Source organism: Schistocerca serialis, chromosome 2 (genome assembly GCF_023864345.2).
Source record: "Schistocerca serialis cubense isolate TAMUIC-IGC-003099 chromosome 2, iqSchSeri2.2, whole genome shotgun sequence".
Classification (NCBI taxonomy): Eukaryota; Metazoa; Arthropoda; class Insecta; order Orthoptera; family Acrididae; genus Schistocerca; species Schistocerca serialis.
This window is the reverse complement of record NC_064639.1, coordinates 411,457,683-411,470,887: the sequence shown is the minus strand read 5'-3', so window position 1 is coordinate 411,470,887 and position 13,205 is coordinate 411,457,683. Positions and strand designations below refer to the sequence as shown.

Below are 13,205 nucleotides of genomic sequence, written 5' to 3'. Positions count from 1 at the left end.
GTGTTTTATTGCAGTTTTATTATGTTTTTATCAGTTTTGACAGCTCTTTATTGGCTGTAACTAGTTTATGTTTTGTTTACTACTTTAGCAGGACAGACACATCAGATAATGATCTAATAAAATAGAAACTAGTTATAAAATAAAGGAAAAAAAACTATGACCAAAGATTGTCTTCAGTTTCACAGATTTAAAATTCTTTCAGTTATCATTCAGTATCTGGTAGAAAGTGTTTTCAGAACTATTGATACATTATAATAATACCAGTTATTAGGGTATGTCACGTTAGAGACTTAACTGCAGAGTAAAAGCAATGTATGCAAACATTTGATGTGATAGAGTACTACGCTTGCCACAGGTAACATTTTTTACCCATTCAAATGGAAATATATTTAATCTGCCAGGAAGTTTCATATCAGCGCACACTCCGCTGCAGAGTGAAAATCTTATTCTGGAAACATCCCCCAAGCTGTGGCTAAGCCATGTCTCCACAATATCCTTTCTTTCAGCAGTACTAGTTCTGCAAGGTTCGCAGGAGAGCTTCTGTAAAGTTTGGAAGGCAGGAGACGAGAAACTGGCAGAAGTAAAGCTGTGAGGACGGGGTGTGAGTCGTGCTTGGGTAGCGAAAGGTAAAGGTCCTGAGTTCGAGTCTCAGTCCGGCACACAGTTTTAATCTGCCAGGAAGTTTCATATATTTTCTTTATGAATATTGTTGAGGTAAATAGTATTTGTGCAATGAAGGAACGGGTATAGAGCACTTTCGATACAAAATTACATCAAATTTTGCTCTAAGAAAATAAGTAACTGTCATAACAGATTCATCTGCATAACTTGTGTGCACAATTTAAAAAGTCATTATTCTACACTACTGGCCATTTAAATTGCTACATCACAAAGATGACGTGCTACAGACGCGAAATTTAACCGACAGGAAGAAGATGCTGTGATATGCAAATGATTAGCTTTTCAGAGCATTCACACAAGGTTGGCGCCGGTGGCGACACCTACAACGTACTGACATGAGGAAAGTTTCCAACCAATTTCTCATACACAAACAGCAGTTGACCGCTGTTGCCTGGTGAAACGTTGTTGTGATGCCTCGTGTAAGGAGGAGAAATGTGTACCATCACGTTTCCGACTTTGATAAAGGTCGGATTGTAGCCTATTGCGATTGCGGTTTATCGTATCGCGACATTGCTGCTCGCGTTGGTCGAGATCCAATGACTGTTAGCAGGATATGAGATTGGTGGGTTCAGGAGGGTAATACGGAACGCCGTGCTGGATGCCAACGGCCTTGTATCACTAGCAGTCGAGATGACAGACATCTTATCTGCATGGCTGTGACGGATCGTGCAGCCACGTCTCGATCCCTGAGTCAGCAGATGGGGACGTCTGCAAGACAACAACCATCTGCACGAACAGTTCGACGAGATTTGCAGCAGCATGGACTATCAGCTCGGAGACCATGGCTGCGCTTACCCTTGACGCTGCATCACAGACAGGAGTGTCTGCGATGGTGTACTCAACGACGAACCTGGGTGCATGAATGGCAAAACGTCATGTTTTGGGATGAATCCAGGTTCTGTTTACAGCATCATGATGGTCGCATCCGTGTTTGGCAACATCGCGGTGACGCACATTGGAAGTGTGTATTCGCCATCGCCCTACTGGCGTATCACCCGGCGTGATGGTATGGGGTGCCGTTGGTTACACGTCTCGGTCACCTCTTGTTCGCATTGACAGCACTTTGAACAGTGGACGTTACATTTCAGATGTGTTACGACCCATGGCTCTACCCTTCATTCGATCCCTGCAAAACCCTGCATTTCAGCAAGATAATACACGTTCGCATGTTGCAAGTCCTGTATGGTCCTTTCTGGATACAGAAAATGTTCGACTGCTGCCCTGGCCAGCACATTCTCCAGATCTCTCACCAATTGAAAACGTCTGGTCAATGGTGGCCGAGAAACTGGCTCTTCACAATACGCCAGTCAGTACTCCTGATGAACTGTGGTATCGTGTTGAAGCTGCATGGGCAGCTGTACCAGTACACGCCATCCAAGCTCTATTTGACTCAATGCCCAGGCGTATCAAGGCTGTTATTATGGCCAGACGTGGTTGTTCTGGGTACTGATTTCTCAGCATCTAAGCACACAAATTGTGTGAAAATGTAATCACATGTCAGTTCTAGTATAATATATTTGTCCAATGAATACCCGTTTATCATCTGCATTTCTTCTTGGTGTAGCAATTTTAATGGCCAGTAGTGTATATTCTCCAAGGGTTATAATATATGCATTTCTTGTTAATAGGTATTAGAACAACAAATCTTGCTCAAGAGAAAAAAATTTTAGCTGAACATAGCTCCCAGATTAAAGCAAAATTAATGTCTGCGTGTGAGCAGCAGCAAATACAAAAGTTTTTTGAAAGAGATCGACTGCTAAGCGACGAAGTGAAGGAAAAGCGACACAACACATCTTTAAATAATGTTGCTAGTCCTTTTGAAGATATTGATGCTAACTGTAAAGAAGAATGGCTAGTTGCCAGCACGAATGATGATAATGACATTGAAATAAGAGTTCAGACACAAAATCCTGATGAAATGATTGATGATATTGAGGAAGTGATAAATGACTCTTCGAATGACACTGTCAGTGAAGCAGGAACCTATACAATTGAGAGAGATGTGCCTTGTCCAGAAGAAGATGAGGCTCGTAAGGAGTTGGAAAATGTTATTGGGTTCATGAAATCTGCTCAGGAGAAGGATATTGATCAGACTGAAGAGCAGAAAGGAAATGGATTCAAGGTAGGTTTTAAATATAATTGAACAGTTTATATATATATTCAGAGGACAAGTCTTAATACATGTGTCAAATTTTGCCAAGAGCCCACTGTAGCTGTATGAGCTGTGGCTTTTTTTTTTGACGAATGAATGGAAAATCTTGAGCCACCCTGTATCAGTAGTTGCTCATGGTTCCAAAATATTCATAGGTGGAAATACTGGGCATTGTTATTAGAGCACATCACTTAAATTATTGATTAGATACTTAATACATGAATATTGCAGCCAAGACATTGTTTTAAATTCTCCAGAATGCTAGCCCAACTATGTTTGTATATTCTTTACACTGTGAGTAGATAAACTATATGTCTTGAGCACTGAGTGAAACTGTATCTGCACGATATGAGTTCCAGGTTTCCTTTTGTAGTGCTACTATTGAGTGACATTCCTGCGAAATCACTGCAAACTCCCACTACATGATGCTGCTCTACGAATGTATGGAAAAATTACCAGTCTGCTTGATGCCTTGCTGATAAGCATGAGATAAGGCTCACATGCATTGCACCTTAGCAGAATGTGAGCCTCAACTCAACAAGTAGGCTTAAAATGACACACATGACGTAGTCAAATGTTTTCAGTCATCTGTGGTTTAAAGAGTGTAAATGAGCTGCTGCACCTTATGAAGAAACACACTTACCCACAGCAAATAACAAAGGTCTCTCTTAAAAGTAGCTACTGCATTGAATTCTGGTGTTAGATCAGTTGCTCCGGATTTTAGATAGCAGGTTATAATTCTGAAATTGCTATAAGAAGACTCTAGGGTGCCTGCAATGTAGGGCAATGGTTTCAGTGAAACATTTCTGGCTCAGACCCCCGTCTGGCTATGCAAATTTAAGTTTTCCATGAGTTTCTTATATTGCTTAATGTCAATGCTCCTTTTGCTTCCCCAGCCCGAACACATATTCCATCTTTGATGATCTCATTCTTAATGAAATGTTAAGTCTTAATATTCCTTTTTCATGCTTGCCACAGTGGCTGTTCTTGACAGAACTGAGTCAGTGAAATAAATGGAAAACTAATAATGAAATCTGTATACCATCTTGTTGAAGAGCGTTTACTGGCTAATGTACATTTTAGAGTCACAAGGGCTCCAAAACGTATATTGACATAGTAAAAATTCTATAAAAAGACAGTAGTCTAATTTTATTATGAAGTTTTCCTGAATTACATTTAAAATTAAAACTTGTGCCACAGGTTTGAGAATGGCAGCTCCCAGCTGATGTCTGTAATTCCAAGATTTTAAACATGGCTGCAGCAGCAACTGTTAAAATTCTTCACAATAAAGGATGGACTGTTTTTGGCTGCCATCCTTTATTGTGAAGTCTGTAATTCCTTTATGTCTTAATAGTTGAGATTTTGTGAGGAAATCAAATGACTTCTTCTTTTTGACACTTGTACTGTTTGCTGCATCATTTGCCTGCATGTAAAACAGTGTACCTCAAATAATGTGTGGAATAAATGAAACCAAAGACTGTGAACTGAACACAGTGAAGTTAGTTTTATGTGCTGTCGCACTTCTGTTGACAAGTTTTCTGAAGAGTATGTTCAAAGTGAGAACTAATAATAATGCCAGTTACATACACGCTGCAACAGTGTCAACGTCACTGGTGCAAATATATCTGAAGTGATTGCTTTACACACAGCAGTAGTTAACTGCTTTGTATCATTCTAAATCACTGAAAGCTTCTTATAGACCACATGGTTTGCAGTACCCCAGAGGCAGAAGTGTAATGGGATTAATCAAGTGATCCTGCCAGAAATCTCTGGATAGGACTCCTCCTGACTCTCCAGTTTGGGAAAAATTGGTTTACTGCATCTCTTGTTACTGAATGGTTATAGGCAGGACGTCCATGCTGGAAAGACATTGTTCAATAGATATTCAAAGTCACGTTTTCTAATGACAATCGTTAAATACTTACCAAAAAACATGTTCCACCCCCCACCCCTTCAAATTAGTGCACTGCCAATTAAATAAACGCTGGTCATGTGCTATCTGATTATTCTGCTTCGCACATTCGCATTCCTGAGGCATTCGTTAAATACATGACAGAGACAGTGTGAGTTTACTATTGACCAGTAATACTTCTTTCTCAAATTTTTATTACGATGGTTAGTAAATGTTACCTAATCAGCAAACAGTACTGTTGTTGTTGTTGTTGTGGTCTTCAGTCCTGAGACTGGTTTGATGCAGCTCTCCATGCTACTCTATCCTGTGCAAGCTTTTTCATCTCCCAGTACCTACTGCAACCTACATCCTTCTGAATCTGCTTAGTGTATTCATCTCTTGGTCTCCCTCTACGATTTTTACCCTCCACGCTGCCCTCCAATACTAAATTGGTGATCCCTTGATGCCTCAGAACATATCCTACCAACCGATCCCTTCTTCTGGTCAAGTTGTGCCACAAACTTCTCTTCTCCCAAAACCTATTCAATACTTCCTCATTAGTTATGTGATCTACCCATCTAATCTTCAGCATTCTTCTGTAGCACCACATTTCGAAAGCTTCTATTCTCTTCTTGTCCAAACTATTTATCGTCCATGTTTCACTTCCATACATGGCTACACTCCATACAAATACTTTCAGAAACGACTTCCTGACACTCAAATCCATATTTCTCTTCTTCAGAAACGCTTTCCTTGCCATTGCCAGCCTACATTTTATATCCTCTCTACTTCGACCATCATCAGTTATTTTGCTCCCCAAATAGCAAAACTCCTTTACTACTTTAAGTGCCTCATTTCCTAATCTAATTCCCTCAGCATCACCCGACTTAATTACACTACATTCCATTATCCTTGTTTTGCTTTTGTTGATGCTCATCTTATATCCTCCTTTCAAGACACTGTCCATTCCATTCAACTGCTCTTCCAAGTCCTTTGCTGTCTCTGACAGAATTACAATGTCATCGGCGGACCTCAAAGTTTTTATTTCTTCTCCATGAATTTTAATACCTACTCCGAATTTTTCTTTTGTTTCCTTTACTGCTTGCTCAATATACAGATTGAACAACATCGGGGAGAGGCTACAACCCTGTCTTACTCCCTTCCCAACCACTGCTTCCCTTTCATGTCCCTCGACTCTTATAACTGCCATCTGGTTTCTGTACAAATTGTAAATAGCCTTTCGCTCCCTGTATTTTACCCCTGCCACCTTTAGAATTTGAAAGAGAGTATTCCAGTCAACATTGTCAAAAGCTTTCTCTAAGTCTACAAATGCTAGAAACGTAGGTTTGCCTTTCCTTAATCTTTCTTCTAAGATAAGTCGTAAGGTCAGTATTGCCTCACGTGTTCCAACATATCTACAGAATCCAAACTGATCTTCCCCGAGGTCGGCTTCTACTAGTTTTTCCATTCGTCTGTAAAGAATTCGTGTTAGTATTTTGCAACTGTGACTTATTAAACTGATAGTTCGGTAATTTTCACATCTGTCAACACCTGCTTTCTTTGGGATTGGAATTATTATATTCTTCTTGAAGTCTGAGGGTATTTCGCCTGTTTCATACATCTTGCTCACCAGATGGTAGAGTTTTGTCAGGACTGGCTCTCCCAAGGCCGTCAGTAGTTCCAATGGAATGTTGTCTACTCCGGGGGCCTTGTTTCGACTCAGGTCTTTCAGTGCTCTGTCAAACTCTTCACGCAGTATCATATCTCCCATTTCATCTTCATCTACATCCTCTTCCATTTCCATAATATTCCATAAACAGTACTACCTCCACAAAATTTTTCTGTTTCTGGAAGGTCCATTGACAGTACTCCAAATGATATTGAGAATCACTGCTGTGTAGCTCTTGATATAAGGATATATGGGCCTGTGAAATTTATATCTATGAAGAATATTCAAAACATTTTTCTATGTGATAGCAGTCTGTCTTTGCATTTCACAGGAACTGACATGCATGTTTAATGCAGTAGCTGCAAGAACTGCTGCTTTGTTGGCCGCTGTTTTCCGTTGAATATATTTTGTTGGTGCAAAATCTGCAGTATCAGTAGTTCTGCTGTATTAAGGAAAGTGAGGTATGCTGGAAAGTGTCTACATGGGAATTATTCTGTATGCAGTTCTGCTATTCTTGACACATTTTGGTGACATTCAGCATAAATTAAGAGTGTATTGACCTATTCTTCATTAGTAAATAGTGCTCCTCAAAATGATTTAAGTATTACTAATGAGTGTAAAGTGTGTATGTTTCACAAGTAACACATTGCAAATTGATTACTGCATACCATTGAATAAATCTTACCTAAAAAGTGACATCACTACAGTTCATCCAAATACTCCAGTGGGTAACACACAACTTACAAAGCATCTCTTGTCTCAACGACATATGTTTCTGCTGAGAGTGGTGGAAACATCATGCACAGCTTGCCTTGTGACCCCAGTTTCCATGAAGACTGGAGTAATCATCTGGATGGTGCATCAGTAGAATGGCCACAACAGCACACAAATTCCCATATTCAATGTATTTTTAGACCACAGTTCCCTGTCAGACCTACAAAAAAGTTGTCTCTCTAAATTTGTCTCATATGGATCTATTCTGGCACGAAAAGTACCCCAGTTCCACAAAAATAAATGAAACAGAGTTAATGTCTATATGAATAATAATGTTGCGAAAACACATTGGTCTTGGTTTCGTGAGGCCTATAATTGCTATTTGTCTAAGTGAAAAATTATGACAAATATCTTAAAGAATCAAAAGTTATTTACGTGAAAAACTTAAGCATGTTGCTCTGCATACCAATGAAAATAATTTTGAAATAACAGCTAAGATACTTGTACACTGTCGTGGATGTTTTTAATGTTAAAGAAACATATGAAATGTCTTATTTCAAACTTTTTCCCTGACAGTTTGCTTCAAAAGGTTTCTTTAACAATTACTCAACTAGATGGTTTGACTGAATATTTATACAGACATGCTTAGAATGCAGATAATCTTTGGTTCAAATTGCTGTATTACAATGAAATTGCATGAGGTATGCAATGGTCTTTCAAAACTAGAAAAAAGAAGTGTACTGTTTTCTTACTTCAGACACATTCTTAATTTAATTTCGAAGTATTTGTCTCCATGTTGGGCAGTCATGCCAGTTTCTGCAAAAATGGCTGACTTCAAAATCCGTTGAGATTGTTTACAAAAGAAATGCAGCAGCAACAAAAAGATGCAAGAATTTATCGGGAAATGACGAAAGTCATGGGATACCTCATAATATTGTGTTGGACCACCTTCTTTCTGGCGCAGTGCAACAGCTTAACGTGACATGGACTCAACAAATCGTTGGAAGTCCCTTGGAGGATTACTCAGTCATGCTGCCTTTATAGCTGTCCATAATAGCGAAACTCTTGCTGATGCAGGATTTTGTACAAGAACTCACCTGTTGAAATGTTCGATGGGGTTCATGTCAGGTGATTTGGTTGGCCAAGTCATTTGTTCAAATTTTTCAGAATGTTCTTCAAAACCAATCAGAAACAATTGTGCCCCAGTGACATGGTGCATTGTCATCCATAAAAATTTCATCATTGATTGGGAACATGAAGTCCATAAATGGCAATTGGCAATAGTTGGGCTTCACATAGCCAAGCACAACCATTTCCAGTGAATCTTTGGTTCAGTTGGATCAGAGGAGCCACTCCATTCCATGCAAACAAAGCCCATGCCATTATGGAGTCACCACCAGCTTGCACAGTGCCTTGTTGACAATTTGGTCCATGGCTTTGTGGAGTCTGTGCCACACTCGAACCCTACCATCGGCTCTTACCAACTGAAATCAGATTCATCTGACCAGACCATGATTTTGCAGCCGTGTGGGGTTCTCATGAACTCATGAGAGGTGATGTAGGTGATGTTGTGCTGTTAGCAAGGGCACTTGTGTTGGTCGTCTGCTGCCGCAACCCAGTAACACAAAATTTTGCCACACTTGCCTGATGGATACATTTGTCGCACATCCCACATTGATTTCATTGGTTATTTCTTGTCTGTTAGCACTGATGACTCTACACAAACGCCACTGCTCTCTGTTGTTAAGTGAAGGCTGTTGCCCACTGCGTTGATGATCATGGTGAGAGTTAATGCCTGAAATTTGCTATTTTCAGCACACTCTTGACACAGTGTATCTTGACTATTTAATTCCCCAACAATTTCTGAAATGGAATGTCCCTTGTGTCTAGCTCCAACTGCCATTCCGTGTTCGAAGCCTGATAATTCCTGTTGTGCGGAAACCTTTTCACATGAATTACTTGAGTACAAATAACAGCTCTACCAAGGCACTGCCATTTCAGACCTTGTGCACGTATATATGTGCATATTGCCATCCCATTACTTTTGTCACCTCAGTGTATAACACTTTGGGAACTGATAACAGTTGTGTGTAAGTGGCTCAAGAACCAGTACATGCTACCAGTGATTCAACAATCGTGAGATCAAATCTCTGTGAGTTGCCTTGCAAAGACATTGCTTGTTTTCTACATCTAAATCCATATCCTGATAACCACTGTGAAGTGCATGGCATGGCGTGCTTCCCACTGTGCCATTAATAAGGGTTTCTTCCATTTACATTCACATGTGGAACTGGGTAAGAATGTTATTTAAATAACTCTGTGTGTACTGTAATTAGTCTAACTTTTCTTCACAATACTTACAGTAGTGACGTATGTAGATTCATCAAATAAAGCTGACTGAAATTTTGTAAGTATGCTTTCACAGGATGGTTTTGTCTATTTCATGTTAGTCCTATTTGGTACTGGTTCCACACACTTAAACAGTGATCTAAGATGGGTTACATGAGTTTTTTGTAAGCAATCTTCTTTGTTAACAACATTTTCCTAGTATCCTACTTTAATATTCCCACCAGCAGACATGACTGTTAGCAGAACAGAGGCTCTACACTAGACGTAGTCTGGCACCACCGCAGGTCACATGGTTTCAGCCAGTAGCAGTATGCTGGATGTACTCAGTTAGCTGCTATTCAGATTTTGACCCTGCTTTGGACATTTCACTGTATGACTTACGTTAATGGTGTTTATACAGTGCTTCACTCGTGATAGCCTTGGCTTTGTTAACGGATCACAGGTTTGTATCAGAGGTGGACACTTTAATGGTGATGAGATCTTATCGTGTTGTGTTTATGGCGATGTCCACCTCCTGCTTCCTATTTTATGGACCCGAAGGTTATGTAACTTTGTCAGCAACAGTCTGAGGCTACATAACAACAGTGTAAAGAACAGCAGGCTGTTCTCCTGCAGCTTGTTTCTCAGCAGCAACTCCAACATCAGTCAGTGGCCATAGCTATACCCCCACTGCCATTCACTGTCTTTTTCAAGTCTGTGGAAAACTGGAATGTCTACCTCTACCATTTTGAACTGTACTGTGTTGCTTATTGTATTTTTGATAGGAAGCAGAGTGATGTGCTTTTGTCTTCTTGTAGTTGTTTTAATGGAGTGGTGCACAAATTGCAGCCATTCTTGGACCAGTCTTTCAATGATTTCTGTTAGTCGAATACTATGGTCAGCCGACGCACAGTGTTGCTGCTAGGCTCCAGTTTAATCAGTGTCATGAACATCGTGGACAGTTGTACACAGCTGCAGCTTGCATGGTCTCACAAGCAAGTGCAATATTGTGTCCCAGAACTGTACAGTTTCATAGATGGAATCATTCATTCAAGATGTGATTGTAGGTGGTGCCCCTGACAGGGAGGTTGTAGCTAATACTTTTCCTAAGTCTTATCCTAGTCTGGGTGAAGTACTTCAAATTGCTAAATCTTTTGCAGTTGTTTGGCTGCTCAGAAAAAAAAGAAAGTTTCCCAAGTTGTTAGTTGCTATCACAGGCAGCAGTCATCTGATAATTCTGACTCATCATCTTGTAAATCTGTCTCTTTTAAGTCTCACCTGAGTTCATGGGCATCTGAATTGCCGGCATCTTGTGGGAGACTTCATTATATTGATTCTTCTGCTCCTTCCTGAGTATAGGCTAACCTTTTTTGTTTTGTTAATTGGATGGGTCAGAATCGCCCTCCCTCCTCAGCATTATGACGTAAGTTGGACATGTCAAAGAAGCCCCAGTCCTGTCCTAGCTGCAGTAGTGTGCGTACCAGAAGTGGATGCCTGCTTCGGGCAGTGGACTCCTGGGCTTGCTGCAGAAGCAGTCCCCTGGCTATTATTTGTCAACGACTGGCCCACCGGCCGTGTGCTCAGCTGCAGCGTGAGAACACCACTGTGGAGCCGGCAGTTTCCCTGCTGCTACAGGAACTCACATTGGACATGAAACTACTCAGCCAGTCTGTGAAATTTCAGCTAGACACCGATATTACCATTCCATGTCTTTAATAAACAAGGACACTTGTAGCTGGCTCAGTTCGTCTCCACTGCAATGGGCATGGTGCCAGGTCCTTTCTTACTGCCGCAGGGCCAATCCTCTCCTCAGAGAATAGCCATTGGTGGCCTTAGAAATATTAAACTATTAGCGGTATGCTGCCCTATTAACATTTTTGTCTTAGATGCCTTTACCAGTGTTGGGTTTCCAGTAGAGGATCAAGTTAATTTAGTGTCAACTAAAGTTTCTTGTTCTGAGTGTGGTGCCTTGTGCATGATAGATAGGCAAATTTTTGAACCATCACTTACTTATGTACATATAAATATACACTTCATATTACTCTGAAGCCTTCTGCGGTGTCTAAATTTTGCCACTGCTTAGGTGGAACTCACATGGCTCCAAGACCAGGGCATTTTTTGCCTGGTTTCCACCAGTCAGTGGGCAATGGCAGTGGTTGGCATTGGAAAACTGAACGATTCATTATGTATTTGTGGTGATTCTAAGTCTTCATTCATTCACTGATTTCGATTAGGCTGTCTTTCTACCACATTATTTCAACTGTCTTGCTTTACGTGTTCTGATGTTTGCCCAGTACTGCTGCATTCGTTCTTGGTGTTGCTCCTTCCTCTCCTGGGTCCAAGCCTTTCCTGTTTTTAGTTTTGGCTTTTCTTGGAAACCCTGCCATGCCATAAGTTTCTCCTTGAGTGGGACATGCTTCAAGATGTCATCGTGGGTGATCCCCACTTTAAGATCTTTCTCCACCTCTGTGAACCAGGCTCATTTTGTTTTCTTCCCTGGAAAGTAGGTGATCATATGATTGGTGAGTCTTCCAGGGCTTATTCGGCTGATATGTCCATAAAACATAATCCTTCTTTTCCAGATGGTATCGGTTATCTTCTCTATGTGGGAATACAGTTCATGTTTGTAATGTCTTCTATATTCCCCAATCTCTTTGATGGGACCTAAGATCTTTCTCAAAATTTTCCTTTCCTTGGCTTCTAGTTTTTCGATTAGGCCTTCTTTTTATTCCTTACTAGGCATTCAGAAGTGTACAGTACCTCTGGATGGATAACACAGCAGTAATGCCTTAACTTTGCATTGAATGATACTGATCTTTTGTTGTAAATGTTTCGGTTAAATGGAATGCCATTTCCATTTTGTTCATGCGTGATATGAAGGCTTCTTTCTCTGATAAAGTGGCTGTTATCAATTCTCTGAGATATTTCAACTTTTCAACTCGCTTAATTTTGCCTAGACCCACTACAAGCTCCCTTGGTGGTGAATTTATGTTCATTATAAACCCTGTTTTCTCAAATGAAATTTGGAGGCAAGCCTTCTGTGCTTGTGCGTTAAGCTCGTTAATCTGTCCCTCAGCTGTTTCCATGGAATCAGAAAAAATTGCAAGATCATCTGCAAAAGCAAGACAATCGATTTCAAGATTTTGTTTCTTGTAACCCATCCTGGCACCATTTTTAGTTCCTTGGTTTTCCAGTTCTTTGCGCCACTCGCGAATCACCTTCTCGAGGGCACAGTTGAAGAGCAGAGGTAAGAGCCCCATCTCCTTATCTCACTCCAGTCTTTATTTCAAAAGCTTCTGATGTTTCTCCCCTAAATTTCACTTTTGGGGTTGTGTTGGTTAGTGCTTGTTGGATTATCACTTTGGTCTTGTTGTCTAGGCGAAGTTGTTCTAGGATTCTGGTCACACTTTTGCAATCAATCGAGTCATACGCCTTTTTGAAATCTACAAAGGTCACAACAAAATTTTTATTCCTGAACTTCATATACAAAAGGATGGATCTGAGTGAGGTTCATTATCTGTTCGACACATGATCACCCGTGCCTGAAACATCCTTGATACTCTCCCAGCTGTTGGTCTAGCTGTTCTTCTGTCCTAGTTTGCAGAGTTTCGACAGAATCTTGTAGGTTGTTGATTTGAGAGAGATGCCACGATAGTTATTTATATCTGTTCTGTCGCCTTTCTTATGAAGAGGATGAGTTAGGGCAGAATTCCAGCCAGGTGGGGGGTCTTTCAGTTTCCCAAATCTGGCTGATTATTTCTGTTAGTTTA

The 13,205-nt window shown here is 40.5% G+C and overlaps 1 protein-coding gene across 1 annotated transcript in view; it reads left to right on the top strand.

Annotated features, from left to right (window-relative positions):
- LOC126457248 (uncharacterized) overlaps positions 1-13,205 on the top strand; it is a 106,319-nt gene that overhangs the window by 14,809 nt on the left and 78,305 nt on the right. The window contains exon 4 of the mRNA XM_050093400.1: positions 2,310-2,803. Coding sequence (XP_049949357.1) covers positions 2,310-2,803 — 494 coding nt within the window. The remainder of the gene's footprint in view (positions 1-2,309; positions 2,804-13,205) is intronic.